At 37.2% G+C, this 15,011-nt stretch overlaps 1 protein-coding gene across 5 annotated transcripts in view; it reads right to left on the bottom strand.

Annotated features, from left to right (window-relative positions):
* Positions 1-15,011, bottom strand: part of Arhgef6 (Rac/Cdc42 guanine nucleotide exchange factor 6) — a 100,922-nt gene that overhangs the window by 32,216 nt on the left and 53,695 nt on the right. For all 5 annotated transcript variants that reach the window (XM_074063807.1, XM_074063805.1, XM_074063808.1 and 2 more), the window contains 3 exons: positions 12,655-12,749; positions 9,291-9,386; positions 7,680-7,802 (listed from right to left, as the gene is read on the bottom strand). In XM_074063807.1, the coding sequence (XP_073919908.1) occupies positions 7,680-7,802; positions 9,291-9,386; positions 12,655-12,749 (314 nt within the window). The remainder of the gene's footprint in view (positions 1-7,679; positions 7,803-9,290; positions 9,387-12,654; positions 12,750-15,011) is intronic.

Below are 15,011 nucleotides of genomic sequence, written 5' to 3'. Positions count from 1 at the left end.
GTGGCTCACACCTATAATCCTCACTACTCAGGAAGCAGACATCAGGAGGATCATGGTTCAAAGCTGGCCCCAGGTAAATAGTTCTTGAGACCCTATCTTGAAAAACCCATCACTAAAAAAGGGTTGGCAGAGTGGCTGAAACAGTAAGAGCACCTGCCTACCAAGTGTGAGGCCTGAGTCCAAATCCCAGTACCACTAAAAAAAAAAAAAGTAGAAAGAGAAGCTGGACATGGTGGTACACACCTATAATCTCAGCACTCAGGAGACCGGGAAGATTGCAAGTTTGAGGCCAGCCTGAGCTACATAGCAAGACCCTGTCTCAAAAAAGTAGAAAGATCTCAGATAAACAACCTGTCACTGCATCTCAAGGAACTAGAAAAACAAGAGCAAACTAAACTCAAAATTTAATAAAAGAAAAGAAATAATAAAGATCAGAGCAGGAATAAATTAAGTAGAGACTAAAAATAATACAAATTGGAATGAACAACTCATTCTTCACAAAAATAAACAAAAAATTGATAAACAGTTACACTAAGAAAAAGACAAGATTCAAATAAATCAGAGATGAAAGGGGAAAAGATTAGAACTGACATACACACAGAAATATAAAAGATCATTAGCAATTATTATGAACAATGATATACCAACAAACTTAGAAGAATAGAAGAAATAAACAAATTCCTAGATGCATAAGCCTTACCAAGACTAAATCATGGAAAAATACAAAACCTGGATAGACCAATAACAAGGAATGAGACGAACCATTAATAAGAGGTCTCACATCAAAGAAAAGCCCAGAACCAGACGGCTTCACTGTTGAGTCTGACCATTTAAAGAACAAATACCAATTCCTCTTAAATTATTCCAAAAAGTTGAGAAAGAAATTATTCCAAACCAATTTTACAAGGCCAACATTGCCCTGATACCAAACCCAGAGATGGGAACAACAACAACCACAGGCAAATATCCCTAGTGAACATAGATGCAAAAATCTTCAACAAAATACTGGAAAACTGAATCCAACAGCACATTAAAAGGATTATTCACCACAATCAGGTAAGATTCATCCCAGGGATACAGAGATGGTTTGAAATACATGAATCAATAAACAAATACCACATCAACAAAATCCATATGATCATCTCAATAGATGCAGACAAAGACACTTAGTAAAATACAGCATCTCTTCATGATAAAAACACAGAACCAAATAGGAAGAGAAGGAACATACCTCAACATAATAAAGATCTTAAATGTAATCTAATAGTTAACATACCAAGTGGGGAAAAGCTGAAGACTTTCTATCTAAGATCTGCAACAAAACAAGGATACCCACTATCACCACTTTTATTCAACCTAGTACTGGAAGTCCAAGCAGGCAAAGAAAACAAATAAAAGGCATCCAAGAGAAGAAGCCAATTTGTCACTGGTTACAAATGATATGATATTGTACAGAAAACCTCAAGACTCCGCCAAAAATTATTAGAACTAATGAAAAATTTAGCAATGTTGCAAGACTGAAAATCAACATACAATAATCAATAGTATATATTGATTACTGTATATATACCAACTGTGAATTACTGAAACAGAAATGAAGAAAACAATCCCAATTATAATAACTACCAAAAACTAAAATACCTAGGAATAAAATTAATCAAAGAGGTGAAAGAACTCAGGTTGATGGAGTGGCTCAAGTGATAGAACACCTGCTTAGCAAGTATGAGGCCTTGAGTTCAAATCCCATACCATTAAACAAAGAGGTGAAATATCTCTATAATGAAAATCAACAGCATAGCTGAAAGAAATTGAGGAGGACATAAAAAATGGAAAGACATCTCATGTTTATGGACTAGATACTATTAAAACATCCAAAGAAATCCTACTGATTTGATACAATCCTTATTAAAACTCCAATGACATTCTCATAGAACTAGAAAAAAAATCCTAAAATCTATTTGAAACCACACACACATACACACATTTAAAAAAAAACCTGAATAGCCAAAGTGATCTTGAGCAAAAAAAACAAAGCATGAGACATTATACTACCTGACTTCAAAATATACTAGAAGGTTGTGGTAAGCAAAACAGCATGGCATGAGCATAAATACAGAAGCATAGACAATTGAAAAGAATAGAGACCCTAGAAGTAAAGCCATGCATCTGCTAAGAATACCTACTGGAGAAAGGCCAATCTTTTCAAAAAATGGTGCTGGGAAAATTGGGTATCCACACAGAATAATCTATTATTCTGAGAGATAGACCCCTATAGACCAGTTACAAAAATCGCTCAAAATGGATTGTTGACTTAAATGTAAGACCTAGAGCTATGAGAGTACTAGAAGAAGCATACAGGAAATGATTCCGGACATTGGAATGGGTGATCATTGCTTGGATAAAACCCTCAAAACGTATACGCACACACACACACACACACACACACACAAAGCAAAAATAGGGCTGGTGGAGTGGCTCAATAGGTAGAGTGTCTCCCTGGTAAGTAAGTATGAGGCCCTGAACTCATCCTCAGTACCTCCAAAAACAAAACGAAACAAAAAAATAGAGAAATGGGATTTCATCAAACTAAAAATCTTCTTCACAGTAAAGAAAACGATCAACAGAATGAAGAGACAAACTAGAAAATGGGAGAAAATACTTTCACAATACACATCTGACAAGAGGTTAACATCCAGACTACATAAGAAACTCCAAAAACCTAATAGCAAAACAACAAATTGCCTGATTAAAAAATGAACAACTGGCTGGGTGCCAGTGGCTCAAGCCTATAATCCTAGCTACTTGAAAAGCTGAGATCAGGAAGATTGCCATTGGAGGTCAACCCAGGCAAAAACGTTCATAAGACCCCATCTCAACCAATGGGTGGGAACAGTGGCATGTGCCTGTCATCCCAGCTATGCAGGGAAGCACAACTGGTCCAGGCCAGTCAGGGAATAAAGTGAGACCCTATTTAAAAAATAACCAACAAGAAAAGGGCTGGAATAGTGGCTCAAGTGGCAGAGTGCTTGCCTAGTAAGCACAAGGCTTTGAATTCAATCTCCCCGGTACCACCACACACACAAAAAATAACATAAATAGACATTTCTGAAATAAGACATAAAAATGGTCAACAGATCTATGGAGAAAATGTTCAACATCACTACTAATCAGGGAGATTTAAATAAAAATCACAAGGAGGTATCAGTTCATTCCAATGAGAATGGCTACAATGAAAAGGTCAACAAATAACAAGTATTGGTGTGGAGCGTGTGGTGAAAGGAAACACTTGCACACTGTTGTTGGGAATGTAAATTAGTCCAACCATTATAGAAAACATATGATGGTCTCTCAAAATATTAAAACTTTAATTCCCATATGATCCAGCAAGCCCACTATGGGTATTTCTCCAAGCGAAATGAAATCAGTATATCGAAGACTCATCTGCACTGCCATGTGTCCTGCAGCACTATTCACAACAGTCAAGATATGGGAAGAACTTGAATGCCCATCAATTAAGGGATAAAGAGAATATGGTACATATATACAATGGAACACTAGTCAGCCATGTAAAAGAATGAAATCTTACCATTTCTGACGATATGGATGGAACGGGTACAGAAAGAAAAGTATCAGGTGATTTGACTCATATGAGAAATCTAAAAAATTTAACCTCACAGAAGTTGAGAGCAGAATGCTGGTTACCTGAGACTAGGGAAAATATCAGGGAGGGAGTGATGGGAAAACGTTGACCCATGAATACAGTTACATAGGAGCAAGAATTTCTGGTGTGCTATTGTACAGTACGATGATTATTGATAAGAATAAAGGAGGGTGATGGAACGGGTGACTTCAACTATGATATAGTGTAAGAACTTTTGTAAATGTCACAATGTGCCCCCAGTACAATAATAATGTACAACAAAAAAGAATATACTATATATTTTAAAAAGCTAGAAGAGTTGGGCACTGGGGGCTCATGCCTCTAATCCTAGTTACTTGGGAGGCTGAGATCAGGAAGATCTCAGTTCAAAGCCAGCCTGGGCAAATAGTTCATGAGACCTCATCTCCAAAATAACCAGAGCAAAATGGACTGGAAGTGTGGTGCAAGTGGAAGAGTGCCTGCTTTGCAAATGTGAAGCCCTGAGTTCAAACCCAAGTCCCACCAAAAAAATGAAAATAGATTTAAAAATTAAAAAGCTAAGAGAAAGGATTTTGAAAGTTTTCACAGTAAAGAAATGATAAATGTTTCAGGAGATGGGTATGTTTAACCTGATTTAAACATTACATATTATATACATGCATAAAAATATTCCCTGGTACCCTGTAAATACATATAACCTTTATGTTTTTATCTATCAGTTAAAATAAATTTAATAATAAAAACATAAAAATAGAAAAATGATCTGAATATTTTTCCAAATGAAGATATGTAATTTCCAATAAGCCCAGAAAAGATGCCCAACAAAACCATTCATTAGGAAAGTGAAACTCAGTATCACAGTGAGAAACCGCTTCACATCCACCAGTATGGATGTAATCAAAAAGGCTGACAATAACAAATGGTGGGGAAAATGGGAAATCTCCTACAATGCTAGTGGGAAAATAAATTGATCCAGTCAGTTTGGAAAACAGTCTGCCAGTTCCTCTAAAGGTAAAACATAGAATAAGCACATGATCCAGCAATTCCACTCTTAGACATCTACCCAAGAGAAATGAAAGCGGATGTTCACACCAACACTTGCACAGCACTATTCACAATCCATCAACTGGTGAATGGAAGAACAACATGTAGTATCCACACAATGGAACATTATTTAGCAATTTAAAAATGATATATTGATACCTGCTACAATATACATGAAACTTGAAAACATGTTGAGTGAAAGAAGGCAAGCACAAAAGGCCTACTTTAAATGTCCAGTATAAGCAAATCCATAGTGACAACGTATGTTAATATGATTAACTCTAGCTGTTGGGGTTGAGGGGTAAGTTGGAAGTGACTGCCAATGGGTATGGGTTTGTTGGGAGTGATGAAAATGTTCTAAAATTGATTATGGTCATAGTTGCACAATTTTGTGAACATTATAAAAATCAATTCACTGTATGCTTCAAATGGCTAAATTGTATAGATTGTGAATTATTCCTCAATAAAACTGTTATATAAAAATGAAGTAACATTCTGCAGCTTAAGCTGGGTGGTGGGCTTCTGGGTGCTCATTTTATCATAATTCCTTAAATTTGCATTTAGATTGTTCTTCATGGATAAAATGTATGTCAAAATTTTATTAAGACACATATGACCTACCAAAATTGAATCAAAAGGACATAAAAAACTAAGCAAATCAATAACAATCAATAAGATTGAAGAAATAATAAAAACTCTCCTAACAAAAGAAAAATCCAGGACTTGAGGGATTTGCTGCTGAATTCTACCAAAGTTTTAAAGAACTGACACCAATGTTCCTCAAACTTTTCCATAAAATAGAAAGGGAAGGAACACTTCCAAACTCATTCTATGAAGCCAGCGTTACTTTAATAAGGACACAAGAACAAAAAGAAAATCATAGGCCAAAGATCCTTAATGAGCACAGATAAAAATTCTCAATAAAATACTTATAGATCAAATTCAACAACATATTAAAAAGGTCAATAAAGTTGATTTCATTTCAGGGATGCAAGGATGGTTCAACATACACAAGTCAATAAACACAATATAATACATAAACAGAATTAAGATTAAAAACACACAATCATCTTGGTAGATGATGAAAAAAGTCTTTGGTAAAATTCAGCATCCCTTTATGACAAAAGCCCTGATGAAGATATGTGTAAAAGAATTGTACCTCAACATAATAAAGGCCTCCCGTGCTAGCAGACTGGGAGAATTAATGCTGTTAGAATGGTGATACCACCAAAAGCAATGTACAGATGCAAGGCAATTCCCACAAAACTAGAAAATGCGATTCTAAAGTTCATATGAAAGCAAAAAGACCCCAGATAGTGAAAGCAATCCTGAACAAAAGGAGCAATGCTGCAGGTATCACAATACCTGTCTTCAAGAGATAATACAGAACAGCATGGTTTTGGCAACAAACAAACAAAAAAACAGACACATGGGCCAGTGAAATAGGATGGAGGACCCTGAAATAAACCCACGCATCTATAGGCAACTGATTCTTAACACAGGAACCAAAAACATGTACTGGAGAAAAGACAGCATCTTCAGCAACTGGTGAACATCCACACAGAGAAGATTGAAACTAGATCCCTATCTCTCATTCTGTACAAAAATCACCTCAAAGTGGTATCAAATCAGAGACCTTAGTAGACACTTTGAAACTTCTAGAGGAAACATAGGGTAAACAATTCAAGATACTGGCATGGGCAGTGATTTCCTGAATAAGATTTTATTTCCTGAACAGGGAATAAAAGCAAGAATTCACATACGGGATTACAGCAAATTAAACAGCTTCTGCACAGCAAAAGAAACAATCAGAGCAAAGAGACAGCCTTTCATCTAACAGAGAACTAATATCCAGAATAAATAAGGAACTAAAAACTTAACAACAAAAGAACAAATAATCTGACCAATAAATTGGCAAATTATCTGAACACACACTTCTCAAAAGAAGCACAAATGACCAATACGTTTATGGGAAAAAATGTTCAACATCTTTAGCCATCAAGAAAATGCAAATCAAAACTATACTGTGATTCCTTCTCACTTCAGTCAGAATGGCTACCATCAAGAAAACAAACAGCAAATGCTGGCAAGGATGGGCATATAACCAAAGGAATATAAGTAAGCATGCAATAGAGATATCTGCACACCCATGCTTATCACAGCACTGTTCACAGTAGCCAGATATGGAGTCAGTCTAGGTGCCCATCAACCGATAAATGGATAAATAAAATATGGTCTATATACACAATGGAGTATTATTCAAACATAAAGAAGAAGGAAATCATGTTTGCAGGAAAACAGATGGAACTAGAAGTCATCATGTTAAAGTGAAATAAGTCAAACACAGAAAGACAAGCATCACATGTTTTCTCTCATATGTGGAAGCTAGAATTAAAAAAAAGAAAACTTGAAAGTAGTAGAGGGACTACTAGAGAAGGGTATGAAAGCTGGAGGAATGGGGAAGAACGGAAGCAAGAGAAGTTATTTAGATGGGCAGATAACACCAAAGAGTGATACATGCATGTTTGGAAACGTCACAGTGAAACCCATTAATATGTACAAATAACATGCATTAATATTTATGACAAAAACATTTACTGAGGCAGAGAGGGCTAACTCCTTGGATCGAAACAGAATTTTGCTAGAGGAAAGCCTTTTCTAGTCCTTCTCCTACCCTTCACCCCACTAAGATGATGCCACGTTGCATAGTCTCCCAGCATCCTTTATCACCCATTTTGTAGTAGATGTTCTCAGTGTTTAATATTTGTATTTCCCTCAAGATTCAATGCTCCATGGGGAGAGGGGCCCTCCCTTGCTTGTTTACTACCGTATCCCTATCAACTAATACAGGAACTTGCACATAGTAGGTGCTCAGTAAATTATTTGTTGGATTAATGGATGATCAAACCATGAAACAATAAATTAATTTCTGACATCAAGAGCAGGAATACTCAAAAGTCGATTCAGAGATATCGGGAAGATGTTAAGGATTTACCTGTGCTGAGTGAGTACATTTACAGCTGAAGGATGGTTTGCACAGTAAGCCAGGTACATAGATTTAAAATGAGGCATAAGACTTAGTAGACAGCCTCCTACTTTGTGTTGGTTTTCTGGAAACCTGTAAGCAAAACCAGATGAAAAACAGAATGTGAAATAGAAACCAGGAGGTAAAAGAAAATAATTTTAATTAAGCCTTGTGGCATGTAAACCTTCAGAATGTCCTGACAGATTTTTAAACTATATTAGAAATATTTTATTTGTGAAATGCAGATTTCTGACCACTGATTTCAACTCTAGCCATCAAACGTACCTCTAATTCTTAGGGTCAGATACTTACTTGGACTTCATGGTAGGGTTGTTGTTTGTTTGCTTTTAAGATGATTATATTCAAATTTACCTTGACACACTAAAAATAGTCTTAGCTAATTTATATGAAGTTCAAATAGAGGCAAAACTAATTGAATCCAAAAGTGTCATACCACGAAAGAATATTACTGTAGTATGGTTGGCCTGGTGATTGCTGGACAGGGTGGCCTCACAATTTTTTTAATTAATTTTTAAGTTACAAGATGCCAATTTTCATTTATAGAAAAATCAGAAGAACATAAAGAAGAAAAAAAATTACTCAGAATCACAGTATGCAGTGGTATCTACTATAACAATTTCGGCATGGTCATGAGTTTTTGTCTTTACGTTCCTCTCTAAAATGGAAAACATGAAGATTATTAATCCAATTTGTAACCTGCTCTTCCCATTTACTGAACATCTTTGCATATTTGTCATCTACATCGCTACTGGCATTTGAAGTCTCCTCGGGCCTCTATATTGTGGGATCACTCCCTCTTCCACCCTGGACAACCAACTGTGTCCTGTAAATCTCAAGAAACAGGCAATCACCTCCAATTTCTCTGTTGGAAAATTAATCTTGCAACAGAAGTATATTGCCAGATGAACATTCCAGTTAACTGTAATATAATGTTGAATGCTTCAGCAATCACTAGCCATCAAAAACATCTTGTAGCTCACACAGACCTATACTTTTCCTTCCCCCACTTACTATGTGTTTCAACTCTTAATGTAATAGACACAACACCAGGAGTGATTAAAAGAGAGAGCAAAGTGAAGCTGGGGGTGTAGCTCAGTGGTAAAGACCCTGCTTAGAATGCACAAAGGCCTGGATTCAATTCCTAGCACAACGAGAGAGAGAGAGAGAGAGAGAGAGAGAGAGAGAGAGAGAGAGAGAGAGAGAGAATAATCTGAATGACTTTTCCATATAATTTGTTACGTACAAAAGAAAGTAATCAATGTCACAGCTGTCATCTGTGGTGAATTAAGACTTTATATAACTCATAGTGACAAGAAGCAGTTAATTTATGTGATTTTTAGTTAAAGTTGGATATAATTTTCTAGACACAAGGCCTGATGTACATTTGTGATTTGACATTGAGAATACCACCACCTAGTGTCTATTCTCTGTATTGCTCTGGGACTGTCAAAATCGTAGCAAATGCAGAAATATCAAGTGCTCTTATCTAAGGCAATGGTTAAAAAGCAAACAATCCCCAGACAACGGCCCTGCCCATGCTAAGAAACATGCCACACTTACTTTGAACATTCTTCCAAGGCTTGGCAGAGTGTCTGTTGAAATGTACATACTTCCTCGAAGTTTCCCAGTAAAGATGTAAACTCCACAGTACTCAGACTGAAAAAAGCCAAACAAAAAAATTCATGCAGTTTCAGTTAATAGAACTTAAGGATGGCTTTAGATACCTTATCTGAGGTCTAATTGGCTGATGGTATCCTAACATCTGGCAAATATGAGGGAAACAATCCCTATATTTTTAGCTTTTGCTTTTCAATTTACAACTCTATGGTCTTAGGCAACCTTCTTAAATTTCTTTCCTTGCTTTTCCTTTTCTATAATATGAGTAATGGGACTGGAGGTGTGGCTCAAGCAATAGAGTGCCACCTTGCAAGCGCAAAGCCCTGAGTCCAAACCCCAAGTCACACACAAAAAAATTATATATATATATATAATTTTTATATAATATATATAGATGAATAATGATCTTAAAGCAAATTAGTGGTCCTAAGAGGGCATTTAGGCATTCATTCTACAAAGCCATGAGGAAGAAATAACAAGTGCTTAATAAATACTATTTAAATAGATAAAATACATCATAGCTAAGAATAAATGTAAAAAGTCTAGGGCACCATCTTGTACAGAACCTGGAAAAGTAATTGAAAGACACACATGCTCAAATAATGAACAGAAAACAGTAGCAAAATCAGCTTAAATTAGTTTTCTTGAGAACTAAAATGCTATATGCCAAGTAAAAGAAATCTTCACAAAAGGAAGTAGGAGGGAAGACAATAGTACTGATTTTTTGGTTATTTGTTTGTTTTTGGAGTAGACCGAAGTCAAATAAAGACAAAATGAACACTTTGATCCAGGGCCTTTGCACAAAGAATCTTCTTATTCATGCTTCCCACACCAAACAGTAAGTGAAACAAGAACAAGAGCTAAACAAGTGCTGAACGCTTATGCAAACCCTTTACAAATAAGAACTCATTTTAAACTTACAATAATCCCACAAGGTAAGGACTATTGCTGTCTCCATTTTATAAGTGAGAAGATCCAGGCACAGAGAGGGTAAGCAAATGTGTAATCAAAAGTCTCAAAGCCAGTGATCGGCAAAGAAAGGAATTAAACCAAAACATTCTAGCTCCGAAACCACGGCCTTAACCACCTTGTGGGAGAAACTCCTTGAAAGACCAGTGTCTGCCACATAGTCTTTCTCCTTAAGGATATATAATCCCAGGGGATTGTTTCCAAGAGAATACTTTTGCTGACTAATAAAAGAGGCAAGACTCAAACAAACACTACCATTAACCCCTAGAGTATAAAAAGCTCCCAGTTCCCCTGCTACAATGCCCCCTGGACCACAAGCTGGAAAACCCCTGTGATGGGTATCAAAAGCGAAACTGCTGGCCAGCCAGCTTCCCTGGTTGCTGCTCTGTCATAGCAGTGACAACCTGAGTCAGGAGCTCACTTAAACCTGACGGGGCATTTCTGGTCCCTTCCCAACCAGACAATCTAGTTTGCTCAAATGATTCTGAGGCTGACGAGACAGTGAGAAGTAATGGAAAGTGGTGTGGGGCATGCAGGTCTGACTCAGGTCTCTCACCTCTGCCAGCCTCTTTTCCTTTCTTCCCTCTCACTGTTTCTTGATTGCTAATCAGTCTCCCCCTCATTTGAAATATCTCATCTCCTTTCCCAGGATATCACTTGTTTCCTTGTCCTCTGTCACCACCAAAAAGCATATGGCACATTTCACTTAGTGGCAAGAGACATGGTGACTGTAGCCACTTACTAGCTATGTGATAGGCAAGGCAGTAAACCTCTCTGATATTTAGCTTCTTAGCTATTCATTGGAGATAGACATTCCTCCCAGACGCTAGACCCAAAGACGGACTGAGATACAACCCAACCATGATTCACTAAACACTTCATATTTCACATCATAATAACAAAACACTTTGTTGTTGATCCTATTCAAATCCTTATAACAGGAATACGAAATCCTTTCATACTGAAAAAAGATTCCCATAGTGCCATGAGAATAAGGCAGAAATTCAGCAAGACATTGTGCCTAAACAAACATGATTTGGATAAAGGAGAAAAATGGTGAAATAGATTAAACTCATTTAAGCCTGAAATTGATAGGTTAGGCAACTGTCCAGCAAAAGTTGGCTCTTATTAAGATAAAAAGGGAGGCTTTTGTCCTCCATTTACATGGGCTAACTGCTAAATTTTCTGTTTCACTTACAGACCGTGACCTCTAATGAAATGTAATCAACTAAAACAACAAATAAATGCAGTAAGTCACTATTTGTTAACTATGTTAAAAATGAATAGTTGACATTTTTCTTTTGTGAAAACTCAATTTATCAAGTCAAGCTTTAGACCAGCACTTCATATTTCTAAGACCAAAATCAGTTTTGAACATTTTGTTCTCAAAAACCCTTTAATATCTCATTTTTTTGCCTGAGTGAAATACGGGTTTGAATTGTTTGTATGAACATTCACAAAAATGCCACACTCTTTCCACCCTCAGAGCATGGAAAAGAGGTTCTGCCCTGGCAAGCAAAGTTCAGAGCGAGCATGAGAATTTCCAATTTATGTGCTTTCTGAAGAAAAGCACCCGGGAGTCCATTTTCCGCATGGTAAAACCAGACACATCACTTTAAAATATACAAGATACGTGGAAGCTAAAGAGTTGACATCATAGAAATAGAGAATAGTGGTTAGCAGAGTCTGGACAGGAAGTAGGGGGTGGAGGGATGGAGAGAGGATAGTAAACAGGCCCAAGGAGGCAGCTGGTTAGGAGAAATAACTTCTAACGCTCTAGAGCACAGTAAGGTATCTATGGATGATGACAGTAAACTGTATATCTCAAAATAGATGCTAGGGAGAATTTTGAATGCTCCCAATACAAAGCAATGATAAACATTTGAAAATGATGTAACAGTTACTGTAATCAATGCTCCCAATACAAAGCAATGATAAACATTTGAAAATGATGTAACAGTTACTGTAATCTGATCATTACACATTGTACACATGTATTGAAATATCACACTCTACCCCACAAATATGGACAATTATTGTGTGTCAATTAAATTTAAGTCAAAATTTTAAATGGAGAAGTGATAAGAAAAATACAAAATAAAAATTGTAACAGGCAGAAATTTAGACCCACTCATTCCTTCCCCACAAAGCAAGCTAAGCTTTCCAAAAGCAACATCTTGCATAATTTTTGTTGCCCTGACCATGTTCTTGGCAACCTGTGATCTGTGGAAATTCTTCTAAAGGAGAAAATCAATTATTCAGTGACATAAGAGTAGTGACGCCACACTTCAACATTATCCAGCTTTATTTGACTAGGGATTTACAATGAAAATCTTACTTGTTATTGGACTGCAGGGGTCTTAAGTAAGTGACAAGAAGAGACTGAAGTTCCTTAGCATATTCTTTTTCATTATCCAAGATGTTTTGTAACACCTGTGAAAAAACAAAGGTCAAGGTACAGTCATTGTCAAAAGAAGCCAAGGTCAAGTATATCTTTAGATCTTTTAAACAAATTACTAGGAAAAAATGCTTTCGTGTGCTTTAATAATTCTCTCCTCAGGAACGGTCTCAGTTAGCAAAAGAATATCATTCCCATTTTATAAAAGAGAAACTTGAGACCAGGTATCTTAAGCCATAGAGACTCAGTATCAGGAGAATTTAAGGATAACTGTGATATCCAACATCACAAAACACTTTTGTTTATATTTCTGGGAAGACCTTTAGGGGAAAAATGTGAGAATACAGTGAGTTGTTAAGCTAGGTTAAACTGATCTTTTAACAAAGGAAAAAGATGCTCACACAGGCAATTCAAATAGACTATGAGGAACTTAACAAGGGAAATAATACAGTACTTAACTGATACCACAAAATTACTTAGGCACAACAATCAATTTATGGTCCTACAATCTCTCCTCCTGTCCATTCTAGGGTCACACCCCATTGCCCAGCCTGTTTTAGAGACACATACAACCTTTATTTCAAGCTCTCATATATGACCAAGTTAATATTTTGATATATATTCCTTCAGATCTTCTCATTTAGTCAAGAAAAATTTACTGAGTGCCTACTCTGTGCAAAATGCATGCTGCCCACTGGGAGTTTCCACTCTATTTGCCAAGGGAGACATCAACTAGGTGACTATAAGGCCAATTAAAGCAGTCATGGTTAGGAGAAGCATATTTGTCTACTAAAATACCAGACACAAACAGTAGCACTCGGGATCTGTGGGTTCCACATCAGCTGGGTTCTGGATCCATGGATTTCCACATCCACAGAGTTCAACTAACCACAGATTGAAAAAATTTTTTAAATTGCATTTGTACTGAACATATACAGACTTTTTTCTTGTCATTATTCCCTAAATAATATGATATGGCAAGTTTAAACATGGCATGCACATTGTATTAGTTACTATAGGTAACCTAAAATTTTACAATATATGAGAGGAAGTGCCAGGTTCTATGCAAATACCACACCACTGTATATATGGGACATGAACAGCCACAGATTTTTGTATTCGCAGGAGCCAACTCCTTGAAGACACCAGAGGGTGACTGTACTCACAAGGCAATGCATGATGATCTGCTTTTGAAAGGTGGAGTGGTGAAGCAAGTGGAGGCCTGGATAACTGTGGCTTACTGGGAAACAACTGGACTGAAGGGTGGTAGTCCTGACTCTGCTACCACCTGACAGATTGTTTCAGTTTCAAGGCTTAACTCATCTCATCTCAGATTGTGACATTTCTGCTACCTTAGGGACCATTGTGAAGAGGGAGTGAGAGGCTGTGCAGGTAGGTGTTGGGTGAATGGGAAACAGTATGACGAGTGTAAGAGGCTGAAACAGTGTCTCTCAGTAGCAGCACTTCTGACTTTTCAGATCAGAAAAGTTTTGGTTGTGAGGGGCTGCCCTGTGCATTATGGGAAGGTTAGCAGCATCCCTGTCTTCTACCCACCATATACCAGTAGCTCCATCCCACATCCCGGTTATGATAACCAAAAATGTATCCAGACATTACCAAATGTCACCTGAAGGGCAATATCGGCCCACTTGAGAATCACCAACATACAAGGCCACAAGCCACAGGGTGGCTTCAAGAGCTAAGGGTTCAGTTGCAGCCACAACACCCAGTCACTTTTGTCTACTTTCAGTTCGTCTACTCCTCAGAAACTATTCTGTCAAACTGGAAATCCAGCACTCAGAAGGTTGGGGCAGGAACATCGATTCAAGACCATCCTGGGCTATGTGGTGAGTTTCAGGCCAGCCTGGGTTACAGACAGGGTCTCAACCCTGTCTCAAAAATAAATAATAAATAAATAAATTGTAAATCCAGAGGTCCAAAGGCCCTAATATTCTCTGAAATTAATCCAGTAACGAAATAGGAATGTTATCCCCTATAGAAAGTCCAAGCACAACAAAAGACATCAAAAACTACTTTGAGAAGAATGAAAATTAAACACAATATACAAAAACTCATGGAATGCAGTTAAAGCCATGATTAAAAAAACAAAAACATGGCCTACCGGTGGCTCATGCGTGTAATCCTAGCTACTTGGGAGGCTGAGATTGGGAGGACTGGTTTGAGGTCAGCCTGGGCAAATAGTTCATGAGACCCCATCTCTAAAATAACCAGAGCAAAATGGACTGGAAGTATGGCTCAAGTGGTAGAATGCCTGCTTTGCAAGTGAGAGAGAAGCC

The sequence above is a fragment of the Castor canadensis genome, chromosome X (assembly GCF_047511655.1).
Source record: "Castor canadensis chromosome X, mCasCan1.hap1v2, whole genome shotgun sequence".
NCBI lineage: Eukaryota > Metazoa > Chordata > Mammalia > Rodentia > Castoridae > Castor > Castor canadensis.
The sequence above is the reverse complement of the archived record's forward strand: the minus strand, read 5'-3'. Positions and strand labels throughout refer to the sequence as shown.